The sequence below is a fragment of the Bos taurus genome, chromosome 3 (assembly GCF_002263795.3).
Source record: "Bos taurus isolate L1 Dominette 01449 registration number 42190680 breed Hereford chromosome 3, ARS-UCD2.0, whole genome shotgun sequence".
Taxonomy (NCBI): Eukaryota; Metazoa; Chordata; class Mammalia; order Artiodactyla; family Bovidae; genus Bos; species Bos taurus.
Window position 1 is genome coordinate 14,105,968 of NC_037330.1, and position 26,427 is coordinate 14,132,394.

A 26,427-nucleotide genomic window follows, 5' to 3' on the forward strand; every position below is an offset into this window, starting at 1 on the left:
ATAGGGGCGGGCCAAGAACCAGGTCTCGCCTCCAGATCCCGCCCCTTCCCGTACACTTCTCTCCTCTCCGGAAGTGAGGCCGGGGGGTGTCCCGCGCATTTCAGTTCCCGTTTGTCGAGGCTTCCCCACACCTTCGAGTTGTACCTCCACGGGGCTAGAGGGGCCGGGGAGCGCATCCCGCCCCCGCCCCCACCCACACCGCCCCCGCCGCCGCCGCCGCTGCCGCTGTCCACACACTCGGAATCCCTGGCCTCGCTCCCGGAGACAGGGGCCGTGCGGGTACGCGGGCGCCGGCCTCCGGCGCGTTCCAACCCGCGGGCCTGCCGGCCTGGGCACCGCCGACGCGCGCCAATTTCCGCATCCGGCTCCTGGCGCTTCCGGTCTTAGCGGGTCCATCTAGGAGGTAAGTGAGTGAGCGTGCGAGGCAGGCTCCGCGGCGTGGATGGCAGCTGATCCTTAGACTCGGTTCCTTCCCCCACCAGTGTGTGTTGTCAAAGGTCCTTTCGTGGGACAGAGACTTGAGTGAGATGCATGTGGAGATTTCCCCCACCTGGAAACGAGGGAGATGAGTGCCTGAATTTGTATCTCTACTCGTGGGACCCGCGTGGGGATGCTAGGGTAATCCAGAGGTCAACTTTGCCAAACCTGTCACTGCCTTTGAGCATACTTAGACGTTCCCTCCATGGGCAGATGATAGAGTTCACCTATTCTGGCGTTGTAGATCGCAGTTTCAGCTAGTTGGTTTTGCGACCCCCTAAGTTTACAAATGAGACTGAGATCTAGAGAGGGGACATGGCCTTCCTAATACCATACAGCTGGTGAATTGTGGAGCTTTCTAGAATCCAGGCTTCCTGGTTCAGAATGAAGTTCTCCTTCTGTCATTTCACATTATTTGAGAGGTTATTCTGATGTCTTTCCTCTCTCTTAAGTCCTGCAAAGATGGGTCTTATTGATTCCCAAGCCTATGGGCTCCGTTATCAGGATCGCTTTCTTCCCTAGGGTATGCTGCAAACCTCCAAATGCTGGTCTGTGGGATTCAGCAGATGAGTCTTCTATCTTCCTCTCATCTGTAAGCTGTTCTTCCCAACTGTTCTCTCACCATCCAGTGTCATCATGTCTACCTTACTCCTCAATCTGGATTTTGGCGAGCCTCCCCCCAAAAAGGCATTAGAGGGAAATGCCAAGCACCGAAAATTTGTCAAGAAGAGGCGACTGTTGGAACGGAAAGGCTTCCTCAATAAGAAGAAGCAGCCCCCTAGCAAGGTGCCTAAGTTGCACTCAGAACCTTCACAGAAAGGGGAAACTCCCAGGGTAGATGGCACTTGGAAGGCCACTCCCCTTCCAAAGAAGAAGACAACAGCTGCCTCCAGCAGTGGGTCAGAGCAGTCCCTGGACAAGAAAGCTGCAGTGCCTTGGCTGACTCCTGCCCCTTCACAGAAGGCTGGTTCTGTTGTGGCTAAAGTAGATTTGCTGGGGGAGTTCCAGAGCGCCCTACCAAAGATTAAGAGCCACCCAACTCGCCCCCAGAAGAAGGGATCCCAGAAGAATCCTCCACCCAAGAATGGCCCACAGAACTCCACCCATACACATTCAGAGAATAAATACTCTGGGGTATCCCAGAAGATACCGGGGAAGATGGTGGCAATTGACTGTGAGATGGTGGGTACTGGACCCAAGGGGCATGTCAGTTCCTTGGCTCGATGTAGCATTGTCAACTACGACGGAGATGTGCTCTATGATGAGTACATCCTCCCCCCCTGCCACATTGTGGACTACCGGACCAGATGGAGTGGTATCCGGAAGCAGCACATGGTGAATGCTACACCCTTCAAGATTGCTCGGAACCAGGTAGGAGGCATGAGGGATGGTGGTAGCAGCGAAGCAGATAGGGCAAGGTCCAAATCATTTTTCAGCAAAGGATATCACTCTGGGAAGGCACCAAAGGATTGTGGAGGGATGGTTGGAGTGGATGGGAGTAGCAGATAAAGAAGGCTTTTCTTTTGGGATGAAGAGTGGTAAGAACCTGGAAACTTACAAATAGCTGGTGTAATAAACTGTATTAGATCTGTTTTAGATCCCAAGTGGAATCCTCATCTGGCTAATTGGGACTCTGCTAGAAAAACAGCAACCTGTGATGGACAGAGTAGCAGGCATGAGTGCCAGGGGGAAAGGGCTCAATTTGAGAATACCTTGTAGAGGTGGGGCTGGGGTTGAGAACAGAGAGGTGGAGGGCGCTTCCCAAGCAAGAAGTGGCCTGTGGCAGTGTGGAAAGTTGGTGGATAACTGGAACAGGCAGCCTGCAGTGAAGGGGGTAAAAGACACAGGCCTGATATGCTGGGGTTCTCATCTCATTCACTGAACAATCCTAGCCACTGTAAGCTCTATGCTGAAAACTGGAGGCACGCTGAATGAACAGGAAAGGAGGATGAGCTGGTAGAGGGGAAGCGGAAAGGAGCTGCTGGTCTTGGAAGGCCTCCAGAGGGCACCCTTGATCCACTGTGTAATTTCAGCTCCACATTCTTTGTCTTGTCTAGACACACTGTTCCAGTCATTTCTCATATGCCAGAGCAGTAAGTTGGAGGAATTTCATCAGCTAGATTTTAGAAAGAACATGAAGAGTTAAAGAACATCCTGTGCACCCTCAAGTGTGAGCAAAGGCTCGGGAGAGTCAGAAGATCGGGTGGGTCTGAAACAGCACATCCACTTAGCTTTAATGAAGGCTGTGTGTTAAAATTAATGCAAAGTAAAGGTGTTAGTGGTCAGTAAACTGTAGGGGCGACTAAATACCAAGTTGATTAGACTATATCTGGTTTTCATCATAAAAATCAGTGCCCAAGCTGGGGTATGAGACCAAAGTACATTCAAATGAGTCTGTACCCTTCCAAGGGGGTCCCATTGAGAGGCCAGGCATTGATTCCAGGCCTGTTAACTCTTTCGCGGTCTGTTTGGAACCCCATTTTGGTAACAGCCCTCAGAGTTCATGGCATATTCTTTCGACATCCTCATTGGAAATGAATCTTTTTTTTTAGGGGGTGGGGCATACCTTGAGGCTTGTGAGATCTTTGTTCTGTAACTGGGGATCAAACCTGGTCCCCCTGGCAGTGAGAGTGCTGAGTCCTAACCACTGGACTGCCAATTCTTAATTCCCAATTTTTAATTTTTTATAGCTTGTAGGCCCTTTGAGAGTCTGATGAAAGCCATAGATTCCCTCCCAAAACAAACACAGAAACATACGCATATCAATTTGCATATAATTGGGGGCTTCCATTACCTCCCTGGAGCCCATCTTTACAGTAATTGTCCCAGCCTGTATCTAAGGCCAACGTAACAATTATCATGGTTAAAGAACTTCAAGTATCAAGCCAGGACTGAACTAGGTAATTACATGAACATCACATTGAGGTAGAAATTAATGCGACAATAAGGAACCACTGGCTAGGCGTCCAAACAGGGTTACACCATGAAAGATGCCTACTTTTACCTCAGGGAGAGGAGATGGATTTCAGGTAAAAGAAAACTTGTGGGAGAAGGCATTTCAGGGATGAGACAGGTGAGCAAGTGGTGAAAAGAGCCTAGGAGGACTTAGAGCTGTGTTGGACTTTTAGAATGCAGAGGCTGCATCTGTGAGTCGTGCTTCTTACCACCTCCTCTTCCATGTCTGTTTCAGATCTTGAAGATTCTGGCCGGGAAGATAGTGGTGGGGCATGCCATCCACAACGACTTCAAAGCCCTTCAGTACATTCATCCCAAGTCCCTCACACGAGACACCTCTCATATCCCCCTCCTCAACCGTAAGGCTGACTGCCCAGAGAACGCCACCATGTCTCTGAAGAGTCTCACCAAGAAGCTGTTGAACCGGGACATCCAGGTAGCGTCTCCCCAAAGGCTGCCAGACCCCTGGCTTGGACGGGAAAGGCTCACCTGGTGCCTCTCTCCAGGCTCTGACACTCAGATTCCTCTGACTGTAGAAAGATCCAGGGGGAGATGCTCTGATGGGAAGAACTTTGGGCAGAGAGGTCCATCTCTACTTAGGCATAACAGTTCTTGTTTCCTGCTTCCCAGAGTGTTCCCCAGGGTACTTGGAAAAGGAAAAAAGCCTAAAAGTGGGACTAAAACCCTAAGTAAGAAAAATGGGAAGCAGGTAGATGTGGTGGCCTAACTGACCATAAAGTGGCTTCAGGGGCCTCTTAGTATTTCATATGTTTGGCAGTCAAAGAGGGGGTGGTCTGCCTGGCATGAGAGTATAGACATGTCATACATAGATTAGTTAAGGAACTAGGGAAGATGGAAGACTCAGAAGGTCTGTCTATGATCAGGTCTGTTCTGCTTCTACAGAAGAATGTAGAACAATATGGTGTGTACTTGTTGCCACAGAAAGGACTGAGGCACACCATAGTATAGGAGTTGAACCCCTGAAATCAGGTGATGAGTGGGGCCCCACCAGAGGTCTGCCTTTGCAGCCCGCTAACTGCACAAGCAGCAGCATCACTGAGGTTGGAGAGAACCAGTTGGGAAGGGAGGAAATGGCCTCTTGTAGCCTCATGCTCTTTTCTTCCTCCCTTGTTCAGGCTGGGAAAAGTGGACATTCCTCAGTGGAAGATGCTCAGGCCACCATGGAGCTGTACAAGTTGGTTGAAGTTGAATGGGAACAGCACCTGGCCCAGAATCCCCCTAAAGACTAGGGGTCACTGGCGATGCGGCAGGCGGAAGCAGCAACACAGCCAGGGCGGGGCAGTAGGCCATGGACAGCCCCACCAGCGCCGCACCTTGGAAGCCAGGGGTTCTGGGAGAGGGAGGCTGCACCCCAGGCTTAGCATCCATTGAAATTCACTTCAGGTGTTGTGTGTCTGGTTAACGTTACTTGGAAGGAGGACGCCTCCATGTCAGAACCCACCCCCGGGCCGTTTACCTCTTAAATGGTGCTAACCATGTGTCCCAAGGTGCTTTGCTTCTGGGAAAGTCTTTTGACTTTCAAAGGGCACGGCAAACTGGGAAATGTCTTTTCCCAAACTGCCTTATCGCTAGGGTGGCCATGTGTCTCATTATGCCTTTCCTCTCAAGCAATTAACAGCACTCTCTTTCACTCTCAGAAGTATCCTGTTGGATGATAACTTGTATGATCACAATGCATCTCTCAGACTCTGCTTTCTGCTCAGAGTCTACATCTGGTTTGTGTTGGGATATCACCTATTCTTTCCACCTTGAATTCCGGAGGAGCCATTCCTGGTGAGGTTTACTTCTCCTTAGGGTTATGGGCAGCAGAGGTAAGAGAGTGACTTGGAAATCAATTTTTCTGATTTAGGAAAGCAGTCTCCTAAAGTGATAGAGAATTTATTTAATTTAAATCCCACTTGCTAGGTTAAAGAAGAATTTTAAAGTGTTTCAATGAGTTTTAGTCTTTTACTTTGCTAAACCAAGCCTCTGAAAATGCAAATTATTCCCTTGATAAATTTTTTATAAAGGAAAAACAGTTGTGTGGTGTTTTCTTTATAACTTCACATTAAATAGCTTTGCCACAGACTCCTTAGCACTGTAGCTCTGCCAGGGGGGCTGGGTCTTTGGATGACACTGATGGACCCTGGTTTGCTGGGAGTCATCGGGAAGCGCTGACCAAGCCTTTGTCTGTCGCCCGTGTGCTCTGCTGCCTTCTCGGCCCTACCACAGATCAACAAGCACACCTGAAACGACGCTTCAAGCCGCACGAACACCCTCACACAGGGTATGTGACCAGGAGAGTGACTCAGAGAGTGGGCATGTGGGAGGGATGGAGCGGGGGAGAAAGGTGCTCGGTGACGCCAGCCTGGTTGCTCCTGCCAGCTCTTCCTTGGTGGTACACACCCTGATGTTGGGAAAGTGAGTCACAGGTCTGACCTTGTGGCTGGGATCACTGTCTGCGCTCTGTCTTGAGAGAATGCAGACTCCGTGTATACACCGAGACTCTTGCCCTCTTGAGTGGCTATTTTGGCTCCAGAGGCCAGAGTCACAGTTGCGGCTGCCTATAGAAGGGAATTTGCTGCAGCCAAATGAGACCTTGGACGTGGTCTTGCTGCTGTGTCCCGCACTGCAGCATCTGCTTGAACAGGCAGCTGTTGAGCTCTGAGCAAGTTGGTTCCTGTTGAACCCAACATAAGCAATGTCCATGACACTTCACAAAGAAGCGCTAGGCGCTCTTACACATCTCTTAAGTGGGAATAATGTAGGAAGGTCACACCAAAAACGGGTTACAAGTCTTAAATGAATGTGAGTCTTAATTACATTGCAATCAGGAAACTAGAAGCTAAGTGGAAAATTCTCTTTTGAGTTCAGGTTTTAGGGTACCTGGCTGGGTAATTTATTTTATGAAGTATACTGTTGATTTACAATATTGTTTCTGATGTACAACAAAGTGACTCAGTTATATATAACAATCATATAGTCTTTTTCATGTTATTTTCCACTGTGTTACCATACGATGTTGAATATAGTTCCCTGTGCTCTGCAGTAGGACCTTGTTCATTCTGTATCTAACAGTTTACAGCTGCTAACCCCACACTCCTGATCCATCCCCTCCACCTCCCTCCTTGGCAACCACGTGTCTGTTCTCTGTGCGTCTGTTTCTGTTTCACAGACAAGTTCGTTTGTGTCATGTTTTAGATTCCACATATAAGTGATATCATATGGTATTCGTCTTTCTCTTATTCACTTACTTCACTTAGTATGGTAATCTCTAGTTGCACTTGGCTTTTATGCTCTACTTCACCCCCCGACTCAGGCGCCCTCCGTCCAGCATTGGGAAGGGCTAAGTCTCACTTTTGCTCACCAAAAAGAACCTGGAGACCAGAGGACCTTGCAACCATTTTCCCGCTCTTTTCTCATATACTTCCTGGTCAGAGCCCAGCTCACCCTGCAGGGTGCCTGGGGATCCCTGTACTTTAATCCCCTTCTTTCTCTGCCCCTTTGTTCTCAGGCTTCATCCAGTTGATGACAGATAAGCCCCATTGCAGATTTCTACCTAAATACCAATCAGCAAGTCCTGGTTTGCCTTAAGTTTGAGGCCCTTTGGAGCATATGCACAAGAAAACAAATGTTCTTCCGACAAATACTCTTTCCATGTCTTGATACTTCCTAATGCTGAGCCCCCTTCTGCAGGTGAGAACAATAAAGGGCAAAAGAGTGGGAGAAGTATATGCTGCCAAACACACTGATCTTTTGAAATGTCATATAGTAAAGTGATTCTTGGGAGGGGAAGTGTACTTTGAAATTTCAGGTCATAGTGCTGCCATTCTCTCTACCCTTAAAAGCCACTGGTTGAGGGAATTCCTTGGGAATCCAGTGGTTAGGACTCCACAGCCTCACTGTAGAGGGCCCAGGTTCAATCCCGGGTCAGGGAACTAAGATCCCACAAACCACGTGGTACAGCCAAAAAAAAAAACCACTGATTGAATCAAGACTCTAACAAGGAATCACTTGATTCCTAGTTTAACAGATGATTACAGCTGACAGAAGGAAAGATGAACAGTACTGTAATTATGAACTTGCCCCAAGGCACATTAGCCTAAGTCCAAGTTTAGAGACACAGATTCCCATGTGTGCAGCTGTACCTTGCCAAGGGCACTTATGAATATCCTGCATTACAGGCTGTGTATTGTTCACAATGCACTTTTCATTTACCCTGTAACTTAGGGCAAGTCCACCAAACAGTTGATAGCAGAAGAGCATTTTATTGCTATGTAGACGCTAGACATCAATTTTGATTTTGCTACTTACTCAGTTTGTGCTGGTAAATCAGTTTGCTTCCTAGGAGCCTCAGTGGTTCTGGTGTTAAAATCCTGGGGTTCTCTTCTAACTTTGAAGTCTAGCTAATGGTTGCTATCATTAATAATAATAATGGCAGCCATTTGTTGAGTGCTTCTCTGAGTCAGGTACTGTGCTGAGTCTTTAGGAGCGTGGTCCTACTCTCCGTAAGGGAGATGGTAGTATTCCAATTGAACAGTTGAGGAAACTGAGGCTGACGAAAAGTAAGACATCTTCCCTAGGCTAAACAGCTGGAAGTTGGCAGTGCTGGCATGCAGACCTGCCAGGTCTGTCTGTCTGGAGCCTCAGCTCTTAACCACTCTCTGACTGGGTTGGTAACACAGCCAGGCAGCATCTGATGAGGTTGGCATCCTGCCACGCAAATGTTTATTATTAAACACTTGCTATGTGCCAGGCATTGTGCTAGGCACACAGAAATGGCATGTGCCCCCAGTTGCTTATAGTAACCTGAAGCAGAGAAACCAGTAAATTGATATCAATGCCCTGTGGCAAGCACTGTCTAGAGTCGCCGAAGAATTTAAAATAGGGGAGTGATGTGATCAGATTTCAGTTTTAGGAAGACAATGCTGGCAGCCAAATGGAAGCAAGATTGAGTAGGGCCAGAACATGAGTTCTTCTGTTTGAGTAATCTGATGAGCAGTGATGTAGTCCTGAATTAATGAATTGGGAAGGTGCATATGAGCATCACTGAGAAGGTAGAATCAAGAAGATTTAGAGATCAGAGCAAGGGGATTAAAGGTTGCCTTGATATTTCTGAACTACAGTGGATAGACAGCAGTGGTGCCATTAACCAAGACAGAGTGTATGGTGGGCAGGAGAGCAGGTTTTTGAGGAAGATGACTTGGGTATTGATTGGGTTGACTTTGAGCTTCTTGAAGATACCCAAGTGTAGATATCCAGCCAGCAGCTGGATGTACCAGACTGGAGTTTAGCAGAGTAAATGAGATCTGGGGCTGCAAACTAGGAGACAAGAGCACAATAGTAAGATAAAAGCCTTGGCTTGGAATGAAGCCTTTATACAAAGGCATATAAAGAGCAGGTCAAAATCAGAGTCTCAGGAAGTACCCGTCCTTAGAAGCTGCTGGAGGAAGAGAGGTCTGAGAGAGGACCATCAGGTAAGAGGACAGCTAAGGAGACTCCTCCCAGGACGGGGGAGGTAGCATTAACAGCATGGACAGCCAGTCCGATGAGAGCCAACAAAAGGGTCTGTTTTGTAGCAATTCAGTGCCCTTTATCTGAGCAGCGTCTGAGAGGGGCGGCAGCAGCTCAGCCGAGACAGGCTGGAGAATAAACGAGGCGAGGAAGGAGTGGCTGTGAGCTGTTCTTTGTTGGCTCTGAAGGGAAGCAGATGAGGGTTGCTGTGGGAGTGTGAGGGCTGAAGGCGCCAATAGACAAAGCCAGCAGAGCATAACTTGGCTCGTGAGAGGGCAGGTGAATTAAGCTACAGTGGATCCTGAAAGAGTAGAGGGGAGGGATGCCAAGCTTAGCCTTGGCCAGCAATCAGGATCCCTTGTCTGCTGGGTCAGAAAGAAAAGAGGAAACAGTAAGGCAGATGGCAGATGGAGATGGTTGGGTTTTGTTTTGTTTTGGGGGTGCTTTTTGGCCACGTGGCAGCTTGTGTAGTCCTAGTTCCCTGAGCAGGGATTGAACCCAGGCCCTTGGTGTTAAGAGCGCAGAGTCCTAACCACTTTACTGCAAGGTAATTCTTGGAGCTGGCTTGGGATGATGGTGGAATAAAGTGATTAGGGTCTGGTGACCTTGCTTGCTCATTAAATTGGAGGCAGAATGGTCAGCTGAGTATGAGGGGGAAGCCAAGGGACAGAAACTTGGAAAGAATAAAGACAGTGTGGAGCAGCCACCAAGAAGACAGGAGAGTGAGCTGACTGAGAACACAAGGAAGGGCCTCTGAGCAACGGCAGAGCTCCTGATTGAGGTCAGAAAGTGAATTTGCAGGACCCCTGCAAACTGCTTGTCACATTTTTTTTCTAGCATCATTCAGCAACCCAAACAGAAAAGTGAAGAGTTTAAATGCTCACAGCTGACAGTGTGTGGTCCCCGAGGCAAGTGCCTAAACCTAGATGGAGACGAGGTTGATGAAGTCTGTGGAATCAAGGACCTGAGAGGCTGACCTGTTGAGTAAGTGCTGGAAGCCCCCAGGGGGCCACAGGATTTCATATATATATATGAATATATATATATATTGTGGGGGGCAAAGTTGGGGGGTTGTGCCACGCAGTGTGTGGGGATCTTAGTTCCCTGATTAGGGATGGAACCCATGTGCCCTGCAGTGGAAGCCCAGAGTCTTAACCACTGGACCACCAGGGAATTCCCCAGGACTAGAAACAGGAGGATGGGGAGCTTGAGCTAGATCCTCAGGGACCTGAGGTGGACAGATGCTGCAAACAAGGAGTTGAAGATGCATAAACACATTCTCTGAGCCTTAATGAGCTGGGTTGGGATTTCTAAGAGGGCAGCTGGGGCATCATGGAGAGTTCTGAACTCTCCCAGCCAGTGGGCATGGCCTCCACCACGGCTGTATGGCTGTATCCCTCTCATTTTCAGACCTGATTTTTATCAGAGTACCTCTTTTATGCACCTATCAGTTCAGTTCAGTCGCTCAGTCTTGTCCGACTCTTTCGATCCCATGAACCACAGCACGCCAGGCCTCCCTGTCCATCACCAACTCCTGGAGTTTACCCAAACTCATGTCCATTGAGTCGGTGATGCCATCCAACCATCTCATCCTCTGTCGTCCCCTTCTCCTCCTGCCTTCAATCTTCAAGGACAGTTAAATAAATGATTAAATCAAGAACAAGTGTACTAATGAAAGATATTTTTTTCAGCCTTAGTAGTCATTGATTTTGGCTGAAGTCATTCACTTTTCATCCATTTGTTCAAGAAATATTTACTGAGCACAAACCAGGTGCTATCGTAGGCCAGTGGAGTCTGCACAGACCTCCCTTGTAGTGGGGATGATGAGTGATATGAAAAAAAGTAAGGGGATAAGGCAGATATGTGTACATAAGATTCTAGACGGTTTGTTTAGAGAAGGCATTTTTGAGGAAGTGACATTTGAGCAGAACTGAAAGACGTGAAGGAGCAAGTCAAGTAAATATCTGGGGGAAGAATATTCCAGAGAAAGAGGTCAGTGCAAAGGCAGGAGTAATGCTTGATATATTTAGGGAGCAGCACGGCTGGAACAGAGGAAGCCAAGGGGAGGGGGTAGGGGCTGGGGGGTCAGTGAGCAGGGGAGACGTAGGCCCATGATATAGACCCTTGTAGGCCATTGTAAGCCCTGGGACTTACTATCTGCGTGAAACGGGCACCAGTGCAGGGTTTTGAACAATGGTGTGAACTGACTCAGGATTTAAAGGACTCCCCGTGGGTGCTGTGACTGGAAGAGAGTGGGAACAGAAAACCAAAGCGGAGGTTCTTGCTGTAATCTAGGCCAGAGATGACAGGAGTTGAGGCGGAGGAGCTGGTAAGTAGCCTTATCTGAAACTGATTAACTTTGCACACATAGATGATCTCTTGTGCGGTTGATGCTGAACAGATGTGTAAGCCAAGACTGGCATCTTTGGTCTTTCAACTCTCACCCAAGTTCCTGTACATACTAGCCCACCAGATAGCTCAGGAAGTACACGCACCCTCACCAGTAGGGGACCCAGTGTGTGGTCAGGGGTGGAGGTTTGCCACCGTTTCTGGGTGGACAGTCAGGGTTGCAGCATTTCCTCCAGGCAGTGACTAAATGGGTAAGTGACATCTAGTGGCACTGCTGAGCTCAGGGAGGGATCCTGGTGAGCCCTTGCCACCCCAGCCCCTGGTCTTTTAGAATTGCTGCACAGGTTTTTTTCCTGCTCTGCTCTCTGCCCTCCTACCGCTTCACTGTGCTGACTTTGCTGGTTTTGTTTTTTTCTTTAATATGTGAGCTCCTAGCCTTATTTAGGGATACCATCAACTCCGTGCTTTCTTTGAAAGAGTGTATATAATGCATAGGATTTTGAGAGATGTAGGGGTGGAGGGAGAGGCAGAGAAAGAAGATATTTTTAAGAATTTGGCATGGAAAGACAAGCACATCTTAATCCTCTCCCAGGCCTAACCAGATTCCATTCTGAAGTGTTGAAGAGCGAGCTTTGGGATCAGACCCCAGGCAGCATAGGAAGTTCTCGCACAGTGGCGGGCTCAGAGCCACTCTTCTCCCAGACCTGGGCACTGAGGGTTGGGCCATCGCCCGGGACCCTGACCCTCCTGTCCCGTTGCAGCACCAGGAACCCAAACTGTCTGGCATCCCCAGACCAGAGGCAGCTTCACCGAAAGGCCAGGTCCTTCACTCCCTTCTATCTTGTGGAATCCTACTCAGTCCCTTCTTTGGAAAGACTCCATGAGATGGATCCAAACCATAACCAAAGGAGGAAGAAGGCAGACTGCCCCTGCCCTCAGAGCTGAGGAGGGCGATGGAGCCTACACCCATGACCAACGGGAAGTCAGAGGCAGATAATCCAACCTTGGCAGCTTGAGACCTCAGGCTGGGGCAGGGATGCTGGGCTGGGCTGGCAGAGTGGGTGGGTCTGGGAAGCTTTCCTGAAGGGTGGGAGGGTGGATCTGGGGTCGGATCAAAGAAGCCTGGGCTAGAGCAAGGGTAGTGTTCTGTTGCTTTCCTGCGAGGTTAGCCACCCCCATGCCCACTCTCCACTCCAAGGCAGGAACTGCCTCCTCCCAGCTTTGGAATCAATTCCCTGGGACTCCTAGGAACCTAGTACCAGGGGGTCTGGGAGCTCATCAGAGGAGAGACTTGGCCCATGGAGACCACACTGCCCCCAGGCAGGGAGAAAGGCACACCCTGTGTGTCCTTGACTCAGGATGGCACCCTCTCTGTGCTAGCTGCTGCAAGCTCAGCTGGAAGGCTAACAAGAAATCCGGATCATCTGGAAACCTGGAAATGTGTAGCCGACAGTCCCAGAGCACTGGGATTCAAGAGGCGTGAGACCGTGGCGAGGAGGTTAGCAATTGTGAAATCCAGAATCTGCTGGCTCTTTTGACCCCCCAGGGACATGTTCCTGAGGATCCCCAAGTGCCAAAGCTCCCGTCTGAATGTCTTTCCCAGGTTGATGGAGAAGACGCAGGCAGGGAGAGATGGGGGCTTCGTCCAGACAGTGTGCGTCCTCAGCCTAGTGAACTGAAATTCACAGGCACTAGCCAGCCCGGTGCCCCCTGGGAATCTGGGCAGGCAGTGGGAGGGGGGTGCTGGTGGATGGGGAGGGGTGAAGGGGTACTGGGTTGAGGGAGGCAGGGGGACTATACAGTCTGTCTTTGACAGCTAACATTTTCCAGAGCTGGCGCCCGCAGGGGAAAGGAAATCAGAGCTTCCCACCTCACACATCTTTTTCCCATTTTGTTCATGCTGCCCAGGGAAAGCCATTAGGGCTAGGTCAGTCTGGGGCCTCCCCTACCCGCCCATGTCTCCAGCCCTACTATAAGGAGGGGTAGGTTGGTGGGGTCACTGGAAGGACAAGGCCCTAGCCTGGTGAAGGGGCCAGACTCTGAACTCTTGCATCCCTTCTTAATTCCCTCCCTGCTCAAGATGGGAGGATGGGGGCAGGGACCAGGAATCTGGGCTCCTGGAGCCCACCCTTACTCTGCTCAAATCCCCCTGTAGCTCTGATTCTGTCTCTGGGGAGTCTGGTCCACTGTTCTGGGCCTGGTCTGCAGCAAGAAGGGCCCTGGGGTTGGGGAAGCTGGTCCTTATTACCCAGCTCCTGGGGTTCCAGCCTCCTCCCTGGAGCCATTAGCACAGCCAGCTTCCTTAGGAGCCCGGCTGGGGGCCAAACTACCAGGTCTTATCTGGAGACAGTAGCTGCATTTTGGGGGTTAGAGAAGGAGGGAAATGGGAGTGCTAAGGAGCTTTGAAGAGGTGTCCCTCAGCCCCCGAGCTGGCCAATGTTCCTGAATCTGATCTGTCAGTCCCACTTACCCTGCGCCCCAGGGACAGTGGGTCCAATACTCTCTTTCTATCTCCATACAGAACCTCAAAGCCTAGGCCTAGGGCCCCCTCAGTCTCTTCTCTGGGATCTCACCCTTCTCTCCCACCACCCCCTACTTCTTTCCTCTTCAGTCTCAGAGTCTGATTATCTGGCCCAGTGCCCACCTTCTGCAGTTCAGGCCAGAGGAGGAATGTAGCCCCGAATCAGCCTGCAGCCCTGTCGACTTCTTTCTTCCTCCAAAAACTCCAGATTGTCTCAATGGACAGAGGAGTTATGTGGAGCCCTGGCTCTTCTTCCATTTCTCATCCCCAGAAAGTGGGAGAAGAGATATCTGGGAGGGGGCTTGAGCTCCCCAGAAAATGTCTTGGGCTGGACCGCAGGCTGTTCATCTTTTCCCGGGTCTGTTCATCTTTTCACTGTCCCCAGGTACCATGCAAACCCAAGGTCCACTCTGCCAAGCTTTTCATAGCTACAGCCTTGGGCTGCCAGGGGTTAAGGGGCCAGTACCAAGAGTGGAAATGGCACAGGGATCTGGCCCTAGTCACTGCATCATAAAAGCCAGGAGTTTTACAGCAGGTCACAGGGCTGACTGGCTTCTTCATCCAGCAGTGTTGCCCTGGGGGGATTCCTTCCGAGTGGGGAAGGGGCCACGGCTGGCCAGAGTCAGGCCCAGGGCCATGTGGCTTCAGATGTTGGCAGCTGCCACCAACAATCCGTGCCACACTGAATCCCCACCTCAGCCTGGAGGTTCTCTTGAGAAGCGAGGAGGCTCTAGAGGAAGGGGGGTCAAATTTGGTGTTTTTCACTGCAGTAGGAGAGAAAGTGAAAGAAAATGGCAACCCACTCCAGTATTCTTGCCTGGAGAATCCCAGGGATGGGGGAGCCTGGTGGGCTTCCGTCTACAGGGTCACACAGAGTCGGACACGACTGGAGTGACGTAGCAGCAGGAGAGAAAACGGAGCAGGGCCTACGTGGGGGAAGGGATTGAGCTACCACGGCAGACTGGCAAGAAGCAGTCTGGGTGGTGGAGGCAGGGTAGCGGAGCAGAAGAACAAAGAGCCCAGGCCTTGTGCAGGGGTTCTCCAGGCTCTTCGATGACTGCCCACACCTCTGCGCCTGCCCCTGAAGAGGCGAACAGAGCCAGGGGCCTCTCTCAGGGAACAGAGATTTGATCTCCGGACATGTCTTCTGCCAGTGCACCCCCAGCTCCTCCTTCCCCCCTCCACTGCTCAGCCTGCCCAGCTCAGTGCACCCAGCCCAGCCCTGAGGAGAGCGTTGGCAGATGGAGCTGGGAACCAGGTAGCAGAGCCAAAAACAACAGAGGAGCCGCCTGGCTGCCCGGGTGCCTGCAGATTCCCCTGGTCTAACTGTGATCCCTCCTGTCACAGGCAGCTCCCTCCTCGCATTCTGCGCTTCTGACCCCACCTGCCTCCCCCTTTGCCAGGGCCGTTGTCATACCTTCCTTTGAGTCTGGCTGCCCCTTCCCCCATCACTCAGATTCTCTGACCATACCTTCCCTAGTTCCCAGGATCTCTCTCCTGTGCCCAGATGTTCCTGGGAATGAGTTGCCTCCTTTCTACTCTCTGACTCCCAGCTTGCACTTTAGCTTGCTGGAAGCTCTTTTTTTGGTCTTGCATCTATCCTGTTGCAATGGCAATTTCATTTGGGGAGGATCAGAGCCGGGCCTTAACAGATTTGAAAAATGCTGGGTCCTTAAGCCCAGGGAGACACAAGAACAGAACATTTCCTTCAATGTTGAGGATTAGAGCAGACCTGGAGGCAGGATGCTTAAGTCTATGCTCCGTGCTGCACGGAATCCTGAGGGCTCAGGGAGGCCAGGATATACAGCTGTCCTGCCCAGGGGAAGGCCCAGCTCCTCTCTTCTACTCTCCCACTTCCCACCCTCTATAGAATTCCTGCTTCCTTCGTGGCCCCTACCCTGTATGGCAGAGACCCAGGTGTCCAGCCCCACCTGGGTTTAATTTCTACATGACTCTCCGCCAACAAACTCTCTGATCCAGCAGATGCAATAACACTGCGCAGGGTGAGGCCCTTCTACAAGTGCTGCATTTGGCTGGGAATCTCCCGGTCCCCGTTGGGGGTGAGGGTGAGGGGTTCACAACACTCCCGCTCTTGCCATCACTCCTCCCCGACTCAGCCTCAAGGGAATGGTGGAGAGAGGTGGGGCAGCCTCCTCTTCCCAAGCCCCCAGACCCCTTAATTGTGCATACATCTACATCCACTCACACCCTACTCTTGCAACCATTCAGGAGCCTGCCCATCTGCATTCCTTCTGCAAAACCAGCCACTTTCCACATAGCCACACTGCAATGGGAACAAAGCTCCAGAATGTTTCTTTCCTAACTCTAGCTTGTCTGTTTCTTCCTCACCCCTATCCTGCCTCTGCTCCCCCACCTTTTCTCACCAATCTGGCACCCCCCCCACCCGACTTGAGTCTCCAAATTCCTGGGGGAGCCCCAAGAGAGGTATGACCCAGGCTCCTAGAAAGGGGAACGCATTGCCCCAGGCAGATCTGCAGCAGATTTGGTAATAATTAAAAGGCCAGCGACACTAGGAAATTCCTTCTCCTTATGGATCCCGGCGGGAAATTAAAGCCAGTTGTTTGTGACTGAGTGACTGATGCTGGCTAAGCTCCTCCCCATCACCTGGTTCCAGGGCTCTAGCCACTGCCCCTTGCCCCTGGGTTCCCCCAGCCTCCTCTGTTAGCCCCCTTTCCCTGTCCCCCAGCCCTCTCATCCACTACTCCCCAGCCTCATGCCCCCCAACCCCCTTCCCCTGCATTTTTTCCTAAGTACCCCTTACACACGTGCCTCCATGCTCCTATGGTAACAGGGCTGCTGGAGGCTGAAACCTCCAGCCTAGCTGTTCAGCACCATGCTCTGGACCCTCTGCCCAAACTCTCTCAGCCAGGGTTGGGGTGCAGGGGCTGGAGCTCAGGCCCAGAGCTGCCAAACCACAAACACTCACATCTGGAAAAAATTCTCCTCCCAGCCCAACTTCCCTTTGTCTTACTTCTGTCTCTTTGGTAATTCTGGCTGCCTGGCCAGTGGGGGGTGGGGGTGGGATGGGGGGAGTGAGGAAGTGGAGGGAGGGGAGTGGGCCCAGGCTGGCCTGCCTCCACCCCAGGGAGCCCCCACCTCCAGCCCCTCTAGTTCCCTCAGCCAGACCACATCCCTCCTCTGTGCTCCTGTAGGTCCAGGCCCCCCTCATCCTGGTGACCATCTTTTGGGTGAGGTTTCTACATCCTTAGTCACAAGCTTGTGGAGGAGAGGGTCAGCCCTGGCCCTTCTTTTTTGCAGTAGGAGAGATGCCTACTGAGGAGGAGACTGGACTCTTCTGCCTGGGGGCTCAAGAAGGCTGGAGCGGAGAGGGACAGGAGACCTGGATGTAAGAGGCAGGGGGCAGCGAGGGGGCAGGAGAGGCAGCCGGAGTCTGGTTTCTGCCCCGTTCCCTCCCCCAGCGTCTCCTCATCCCCTTGGCTGGGAGCCTGATTTCACTGTCAAAACCTAATCCCCCTCCCTTTACCTACAGCGAAGCTGCAGCCGAATGATGGGGGAGGAGCAGTGCCTCAACCCCAAGCCCTAAGCACCCCCCAGGGACCACCCCTTCCCTCCACCGTCTCTGCTTTTGTCTATCCATCTTCCCAGAGCCCTTCGACCCGCTGCCCCCTCACTTGCAGAAGACCAGGCCAACCCCTACCCTGCTCCCCGCAATTAAAGTCCCCTACACAAAACCTGGAACCCTAAAACCAGGCTGAAGCCTCCAGCTCCTTTTTCAGAATTGACATTTTATTGGTTTTTGAGGGGGGTGGGGGGCGTCAAAAGCCCTTTCTACAGTCTAATCTCCATCCTTCCTGTGCCAGAGTCACCCTAGTTGCATTATCTTCCCTACACACCCATTATTCAGAGGTTTTCCTCTTTACAGCACAGAGGCTGGACCTCCAGCGTGTTCTCCAGTCTTTGGTAAATCCTCCAGACCCTTTCCGTTGGCTCTCCTCCACGGGGGTCCTCCCCAACTAAGGCCCCTAACCTCCTACACTGTTCCAGGCTCTAAAGGCCCAGAATCTCGCAGAGCTGGTCCTCTGCTCCACCCTTGGCCACGCTGGCAGGGTGGGGCCAGGGCTGCGACCAGATGTGGGGATTTTTCTCCCCGCCTCGGAAGAAGCTGGAAGGACAGCTCCGGGAGGGTGGCGGGGCTGGGGGTGCGTTAAGGGCATCCGGACCACGTGCACCGATCGGCCGAGGGCAGCGGGGCCGCAGCGTCCCTCAACGCGGAACGGGCCCCCGGGTTCCGCTCTCTCAGGAGTACCTTATTCCCCGTGCCCGACCCTGCTCCTCTGCGGTCGGCGGTCTACGGCCTCCTGGCCTGTCTCCGAAGCTCCCTGCCTGACTTCCATTTCTGTTTGTCTCCCGGCCCTCTCCCTCAGAGTCTCGCCCACTCCCACTTGGGTCTCCGCGTGGAGCCGTGCCCTACCCCCGTCCTTTGATCTCCCACTTCAAAGACGCTTGCCGAGGGGCGGCCGCTCCTTCCGCCGTTTTACGGCTCAGAATGGTGACACCTGAGACCCTGCTCCTCCCCTTCCCCGGGCACCCAGCCCGCGCTCCCCCGCCCCCACCCCCACCCGGAGGTGGCAGCTCTGCGCGCCGGGGGCTCAGCGCCTCTGTCCCCGCCTCCCCTCCCTGCCATGTACTGCGATCCCCTCGGGGGTCTGGGGAGCAGAGTGACAGAGAAAGCGCCTAAATAAAGAGCTCGTGTCAAGTGATTGGCTGTGACCTCTGCCCTCCGTAGGCTCGGGCTCAAGGCTCCTGTTTAACCCTTCGACGCCCGCCCAATTCTTAAAGAGGAATGAGTCTCCCTACTCCAACTTTCAGCCCATCAGGCACTACTGGAGCCCGAAACCTGGGTGGGGAGTCTCGGGCGGGGGGCGAGGGTGAACCCCCTCCCAGCGTCTTCGAGTTGTTCCAGCAGGGGGTGCCGTTGCCTCACTTAGGTGCCTGGTCCCTGAACCCCAGGACCCCCCAGCCTCTCTCGAGTTCGGAGCGGTCACCCTGGATCCAGCTCCAGCTTCAGCGGAGCGGACCTCGGCCGCCCCAGCTCCGACTCGCAAGGAGTGGTTCACCAGCTGGTGGTGTCGCCGGGTCCGGCGCCGAGGAGCAGAGTGCACAGTGTCAGGTTGGGGAGGGATGGGGAACAGGCGAGATGCGACCCTGTGCCTCGGACTGCAGATGTGAGACCCCAGCCTCTGTGCCCCGGACCCGGCGCCCTCCCTTCCCGGTTGAGAGCCCAATCCTAGGGCTCGCCCCCCATCCGCCTCCTCCTCCACCCACTGGCGCGGGAGCCAGCAATCTCCGGCCCCCTCGGTGAATTTTGGACCCGCCCATGGGTCTAGATCCAGAGGCCGCAGTGGGGGTGGGGGTGGGACGGTAATGAAGGGACCGGGCTCAAGGCCCCCACAGGTGGGGAGGGGGGCGGGACGGAAGGCGGGGCCACCTCGTTCTTGGGCAAGGGCGGGTCCGCGAAGGGTATAAAAGCTGTCCGCGCAGGAGCCCAGGCCGGCTTTTGGGTTGTCCTCGGACCTTCCCGGTTTCCTGAGTCCCGCAAGGCGGCGGAGACATCTCTTTTGAGTAAACGACTCAGCGTCCAGTGCTCCAGTGGAAAGATCTAAGGGGCCCGCCACTAGCGCCGCCACCATGCCCAACTTCTCTGGTAACTGGAAAATCATCCGATCGGAGAACTTCGAGGATTTGCTCAAAGTGCTGGGTAAGGAGATTTTTGATCGCTGGGGAGAGAAGAGGGGGTGCCGAGGCATCGGAGGTGGGTATGAGAAAGAAAGGGAAGCTGGAACCAAGGCGTGGGAAGCTGGGCGCCTACATCCCCAAGAATAGGGGCCAGACGCCTGGGTCCTGGGGCGCTGGGCCGGAATACCTAAATCCTTCTTTCTCCGGCGGGGCGCCCACCGGTGCCAGCTGCTGCGGTGACTCAGCCTCTGAATCAAGTAGAAACCAGAAGCACGAGGTCGGTATCTCTTGGGGTGAGGCAAGGGGGTTCTCCGCTGTTCAGAAGCTGCACACACTGCGTCCAGGCTGAGTGCCTGGGTCTCTACCCAGCCGAACCCCCGCGGAGGCATTCCTGCCTCCTTCCCCTTTGCCCCCTGCAGGTAACCCAATCTCCGGGGGCAGATTCCTTACCTCTTTGCCTCGGGTTCCGCCCACTAGGTGATCCGTCACAGCAGGGCCCCCAGATTCCCTTTTCTTCCCCTTTCAGAACTTTTCCACTGTGCTCCCCCCACCCTCCATCTGTGAGACAAATATTTTCCTACAGCGAGCAACTAGAGTCCTAAAATCGCTCTGGATAATTATCACTTTCTTAGATTTCAACAAATGGCTTCGTGTGAAACCCCAGCCATCCCCTCCTTTTCGGAAAATCCAAGTTCTCCTCTCCCTCCCTCCCTCCCTGGAGAGCCCGGCTGCAGCCCAGCTGGTTAAAGGTGGAAGAAGTTGAACCTACCTAGACTGCCTGTCCCAACTCCTGTGTGCCCTCAGGTGTCTGAGGGGCCGGGGTAGGGGTGAGGGGGTTGGGGGGTGGGTAGAGAAAGCCTGGACTGGCTGGGGAGAGGGTTTTGAAGAGAGATGGAGATTAGTCAAGAATTCAGCGACTCGGAAGCCACCTGGAAACCCTGGAGCCCTCCATTTCTGGCCTGAACAGACTCTGGCTGGACTGGGCAGAGGGCACCCTGTGTGGGGCAGGGAGCTGTAGAAATGAGTTAGGAATGAGGAAAGGTCTGGAATGCTGCGAGGAAAGCGAGGATTTCCACACCCTTCCTCACTGTTAGTTCTTCTTGCAATCTGACTGCAGTATTTCTCGGAGTCCTGTCAGCCTTTCTTGCTCTACCCTTGTTGAAATGAAAGGAGAAAAGTTTTCCCTTCGGAAAGCCTGGATGCCGTTCCTCCCCCATCATCTCTGGATGCTGGCCCCTCTCCCTAGTGAACGAAGCAGTGGCCTGGAGCACCCGCAGGCCCCGGCTGGAGGATTAGATCCCAAGCCCAACCCTGTTGTCTGTCTGTCTTCAGTCTGTTTGTCCTCCCTGTGGGGTCTCTCAGAGCCACGTGCCCTCCTCGGGGCTTGCTGAGGGGACAGATTGAAAACAGACCCGTTAGACAAACACAGTCCTGAATCAGCCAAGGTCAGCTGAGCCTGGCCCAGCACCACAGTCACCAGAGGCCACGGGAGGGGTGTCCTCTCTGAACCTAGCCTTGCTTCCGCAGGAACCTCAGTCCCTTCTCACTCCTCTTTGTCCTATTCAAGGGTCTCTCTCCTGGGGAGAGATGCTCAGGTATTTGGAGGATACCCACACCTTCCCTTGTGGCTCAGCTGGTAAAGAATCTGCCTGCAATGCAGGAGACCCCGGTTCAATTCCTGGATCAAGAAGATCCTCTGCAGAAGGGATAGGCTACCCACTCCAGTATTCTTGGGCTTCCCTTGTGGCTCAGCTGGTAAAGAATCCTCCTGCAATTCAGGAGACCTGGGTTCAATCCCTGGGTTGGGAAGATTCCCCTGGAGAAGGGAAAGGCTACCCACTCCAGTATTCTGGCCTGGAGAATTCCATGGACTGTATAGTCCATGGGGTCACAAAGAGTCTGACACAACTGAGCGACTTTCACTTCTAACTCACTTCACTTCTTCGTCCCATCCAATATGATGGTCATGGCACATAGCTTCCCAGGTGGCGCTAGTGGTAAAGAACCTGACTGCCAATGCAAGAGGTGTAAGAGACGCAGGTTCAATCCCTGGGTTGGGAGGATCCCTGGAGGAGGGCATGGCAACCCACTCCAGTGTTCTTGCCTAGAGAATCTTGTGGCCAGAGGAGCCTGTGGGTTATGATCCATAGTGTCACAAAGAGTTGGACACGATTGAAGGGACTTAGCACACATGCACAGCACATAGCTAGCCGCTCCTGTTTCTGTAACGGGAAAGCTAATTGTTAGATAGCAGGATGAATTTCCCAGGTAGCACCAGAGAGTGAAGCAGTCTGTTTGTTCAAGGAGTTGGAGCAGGATGTGTTTCTTTTACCAGGTCAATTTGTCTTAGGAACCTCAGTCATTGCTCCCTGGTCCCAAGAGATCAGCAACCAAGAAATGGGCCCCTGGGCTCCTGAGGGACAGGCCTTCCTCCTACTCCCTTCTGCCTGCAGGAGAGTGGGTCTGTGCTGGTGCCAAGGGGAAAGGGGATTTGTTTCTCTAGGGATCCAAGTCTGGAGGAGAGCCGGGGGTCTGGCCCACATCAGGGGAATCCCAGGCCACTCACCTGGCCCAGCCCAGTTTGGCCCCTCATCCTCATCCATTGTTACCCGGAATGGTTCTGCTCCAGTTCAGGGCCGGAGGCCAGGCCAGGTGAAGCGGTGCAGGGCTTGGACCTGGGCCCCAACTAGAGATGCCTCCCGGCCTGCTTGACTTCCTGGCAGAGGGCTGCTCTCTCCGGCTACCCCATTCCTTTTAAATAACTAGGGAGAGGAGAGAAGGGGTCCAGTCTGGGAAAGGACAGGGGAACAGTCACAGGGACTCTGAACCCACAGAACCTGAATGAGAAGACCTGGGCCCTGAAGTAGGGTGGGTGATCCTGGAGTCGGGGTACATCACAGGAGGGGAGGGGAGTGTCCCTTGAGGGGAGAGGGATGTAGATGTCTTCCAGGAGGGCAGGTGAACAGGAGTCTGATGCATGGAACTTTGAGCCCCAATTCTGGCTTTTTCTTTGCCTTCCTTTAATCAGTAAAAACAACAACAATAAGAGTAGCTACTGTTTGAAAACTTACAGATGTGCCCGGCACTGTGTGTGCTCCAGCCTAAACACACATTGTCCCATTTGATAGGCTCTTGAAGAAGCTATTGTTTCCATTTTACAATTGAGAAATCTAAGGTTCAGAGAGGTTAAGCCATTAGCCCAGGCTCACCCAGCCTGAAAAGGAGGGTGAGCCAGATGGAAATCATGGCCTAATGGATCTTATTTCACAGCCTGTGGCTTCCCCAGGCTACAGACCATTCTATAGGGGGACACAGCTGTCACACCCCCTCCCCTGTTGAGAATCCCTGTTCCTTCTCATTCTGGGAGGGACAGAGACTCAGCAAATCAAGGCCACCAGACAGGGGAGGTGAGTAGGCAAAGAGGGAAGTGGCCGCTACTTCAGGACATGAGTAGTGAGCGCTGGCTGAGGAGAGTCTGCCCTGCACATGAGTGGGGGTGTGGACACAGTGACTCTGATGAGCCCATCCCAGCAGATGGTCTCAAGCAAGGTGGACAAAGGACCAAAAGTGAGGTGAATGGAGCCTAGGGGAGTTGTAGCAGGATGAAGGGACCGGGGAGAACTGACTGCAAAGCTGAGACGTGGGATCCCAGTGCAGGGCTGCTGACGCATCCAGGTGGAAGCTAGAAACAGAAATCCCAAGGGAGGCGCTGCCTCTCTGCCCCTCCTCCCTGAACCCACCAGCCATCAGGGCTGCACCACCTGCCCTCCCTTCAAGGCGCTTTTTGGACATGCAGGAAGCCTCCTTCTCTTCCCAGTCGACTCACAGTTCAGCTTGCTCCTGCTGTCTCCTGGGGAGGGTGTGAGGCAGGTGCCCGGAGCATCCATCCTCTACCCTCCCTACAGGGGTGAATGTGATGCTGAGGAAGATCGCAGTGGCTGCAGCATCCAAGCCAGCAGTGGAGATCAAACAGGAGGGGGACACTTTCTACATCAAAACCTCCACCACCGTGCGTACCACAGAGATCAACTTCAAGATCGGAGAGGAGTTTGAAGAGCAGACTGTGGATGGGAGACCCTGTAAGGTGCGTGCAGGGATGGGGTCCCTCGGGGTCATGGGATCCATTGCCTGGTGTCTCACCATGACATTTTCCAATCTTTCCCTTGACTCTTTCCTCCAGTTCCAGCGGGGAGAGTAGTGTTGGTGGATAGAAAGGTGGCACTTCCTCTGTCCCTCTGTTGGCCCCCCTTGTCCTGGCTGTGGGCCCAACTCACCTGGCCACCCTCTCATACAGAGCCTGGTGAAATGGGAGAGCGAGAACAAAATGGTCTGTGAGCAGAGGCTGTTGAAGGGAGAGGGTCCCAAGACCTCCTGGACCAGAGAACTGACCAACGATGGAGAGCTGATCCTGGTAAGGCTTCTTCCTGCTTTTCTCCTAGCTCAGACAGGGCAAGCCCAGTGCTACCTTCAGAGATTTTCCAGGACATTCCACAGTACAGGAAATTTAAGAACAACGGTGGCTGGTCTCTGCCTCCTGATGGAGCTGCTGGGGCAGAACTAGGCTGTCTGTGTCCCAGGCAGTACCCTTGTGCAAATGCAAAAGGGTGTCCCTTCCACCTGGAGCAAAGGACTTGCTCTGAAAGGCCCCAGCAGTTCTCTGGGGGGATCTTCCTGGCTTGGGGAGGGAGGCGTAGAATGGACCCTGGGCCTCTATTGTCCTCCATCACATGATGCCCAGGCATTTTGTGAACCGTCCTGAGCCAAGAAGTAGGTTTGGACCTGGAGGCCAAGCAGAGTACTTCCAAGCAACCCTCCTGCCCCAAGCACAGGAACCAGGGGCCTCCCAGGCTAACAATGACTTCTCTCCCTTCAGACCATGACGGCGGATGACATCGTGTGCACCAGGGTCTACATCCGGGAGTAAGCGGCTGCGGCCCCAGAGCCACCAGAGCTGCCCCCCGCCCATGCTCCCTGCCTCCTGCCCCACCCCTTCCTCTAGGCTAGCTCTCCCCTCATCCCAGTCACTTCTGGGGGTTCTGGGTTGCCTTCTGCAGGGGCTCTCCTTTTATTGACCCCTCCTCTCCTCCCCATATATCAACACGATGGATGGAGCCCAGATCACCGATTCCAGGATCACTCCCCCGACCCCCACCCTGGTCCTAGCCCCAAACCAGCCCGTAGCACCATCTCTCTCCTTTTCTGCAAGGGGACCCGAGGGCCTAAGTAGGAAAGACGGGCCCTCTGTCTTCCATTCTTTGTCCCTGTAGCCCATACGGTGTAGAATATTTATTGGTTAATTTTATTAAAATGTTTTAGGAAATAAAACCTGTCTCTGGCTCGTTGGGAAGGGGCTGGGTAAGTCACCTGGGTCCAGCTTTGCCTTTGAAAGGCAGTGTGAGAGAGTCTGATGTTTCAGCAGCACTGGTACAAGGTTCACAAGGCGGAGGGAACCACCTGGCCTTCACCCTCCTCATCACCGGCCCTTCCTTTGCTGTGGAATCCATGACCATCACCTTCACTCCCCCTCCTCCAGCCTCCTTTGTCCCCAGCTCTGGCTTCCAAAGTTACTAAGGCCTCATCCTCTGACTCTCAGCAGGTGCTGAGCAACTGACTCCCACCTTCTCCTGTGATGGCGACAGAGCTCCCTCCTCCTCCTCCGATTGTTCCTTCTCTCTCCTCCAACCGCAACGTGTGGGCGACCACAGGCCTGGCCTTGGCCTCCCACGTGGCTCCAGATGACTCATCACCACCCACAGGATGGCCTTGCTCTTGCCCATGTCACTCTGTGTCTGAGACAAGCCTGTCTCTGCCTTGAAATCTCTCACTCTGCCCCGTCTGCCACGTCTGCCCCGTCTCTTGGATCTTCCAAGCCCCTTAGGTCCTCCTCCCACGCACCTCCCTGAGCCTCCACACTCAGTTCCGTGTCTTCCCAAATTCCATCACGATCTCTTTCACACGCCACTGCACTAGACCCAGCTTTCTCATTGCTCACCTGGTTTATCCAGCAGCAGCTCCTAACTGGTTTGCCTGTTTGCAATTCACGTTATCACGATGTGATTGGGGCCAAGTGAGCACAAGTGATAAGCGAGGTTCAAATCCTAGTTCTTCCACTTGCTGGTTGTGACTTCAGAAAAGTTACCTGGTTTCCCTGGGCCTCAGTTATCTGGGTCGTATTTTTTAATTGAAGTATAGTTGATTTTGGCACTGGCAGGCAGATTCTTTACCACTGCGCTAGGGAAGATCCCCTGAAGTAGGAAGTGACAACCCACTCCAGTATTTCTTGCCTGGAAAAATCTGTGGACAGAGGAGCCTGGTGGGCTACAGTTCATGGAGTCACAAAGAGTTGGACGCAACTTTGCACACACACGTAGTTGATTTACAATATTGTGTTAGTTTCAGGTATATAGCAAAGTGATTTTTTTCAATTCTTTTCCATTACATGCTATTACAAGATAATGAATATACAGTAAATCCTTATTTTATATATATTAATGTGTATCTATTAACATCATTGGAGAAGGAAATGGCAACCCATTCCAGTATTCTTGCCTGGAGAATCCCATGCACAGAAGAGCCTGGTGGACTACAATCCGTGGGGTCACAAAGAGTCAGACACGACTGAGTGACTAACACACATTAATATCGTACTCGTAATTTATCCCTCCCCCACCCCTTTCCCCTTTGGTGACCATAAATTTGTTTTCCATATCTGTGAGTCTATTTCTGTTTTGTAAACAAGTTCGCTTGCTTTTGTCTGTTTGTTGCCACACTTTGTGGCTTACGGATCTTAGTTCCCGAACCAACCAGGGATCTAACTCTGGCGCCCTGCAGTAGAAGTGCCGAGTCCTAACCACTGGACCGCCAGGAAATTTCCTATATTACTGTTTAAATTC

At 52.8% G+C, this 26,427-nt stretch overlaps 2 protein-coding genes across 3 annotated transcripts; both read left to right on the forward strand.

Moving 5' to 3' along the window:
- Positions 1-127: 127 nt before the first annotated feature.
- ISG20L2 (interferon stimulated exonuclease gene 20 like 2) lies at positions 128-5,468 on the forward strand. 2 transcript variants are annotated; one of them, XM_024988684.2, is made up of 4 exons: positions 128-403; positions 1,107-1,848; positions 3,668-3,868; positions 4,569-5,468. In XM_024988684.2, the coding sequence occupies exons 2-4, from the start codon at positions 1,114-1,116 to the stop codon at positions 4,680-4,682; spliced, it is 1,050 nt and encodes a 349-aa protein (XP_024844452.1). In that variant the 5' UTR covers positions 128-403; positions 1,107-1,113; the 3' UTR covers positions 4,683-5,468.
- A 14,008-nt stretch (positions 5,469-19,476) lies between these two features.
- Positions 19,477-24,461, forward strand: CRABP2 (cellular retinoic acid binding protein 2). Its single transcript, NM_001008670.1, is given in 4 exon segments — positions 19,477-19,556; positions 23,440-23,618; positions 23,829-23,945; positions 24,408-24,461. Coding segments are annotated over 4 exon segments (417 nt in total). The 5' UTR covers positions 19,477-19,486; the 3' UTR covers positions 24,459-24,461.
- The last annotated feature ends 1,966 nt before the right edge of the window (positions 24,462-26,427 follow it).

Excerpts from the sequence above, each read along its gene's own strand:
- ISG20L2 (XM_024988684.2), top strand. The coding sequence starts at position 1,114 with ATGTCTACCTTACTCCTCAATCTGGATTTTGGCGAGCCTCCCCCCAAA. Across the intron at positions 1,849-3,667 it reads TCAAGATTGCTCGGAACCAG|ATCTTGAAGATTCTGGCCGG; the intron begins GTAGGAGGCATG and ends TGTCTGTTTCAG. Across the intron at positions 3,869-4,568 it reads TGTTGAACCGGGACATCCAG|GCTGGGAAAAGTGGACATTC; the intron begins GTAGCGTCTCCC and ends TCCCTTGTTCAG.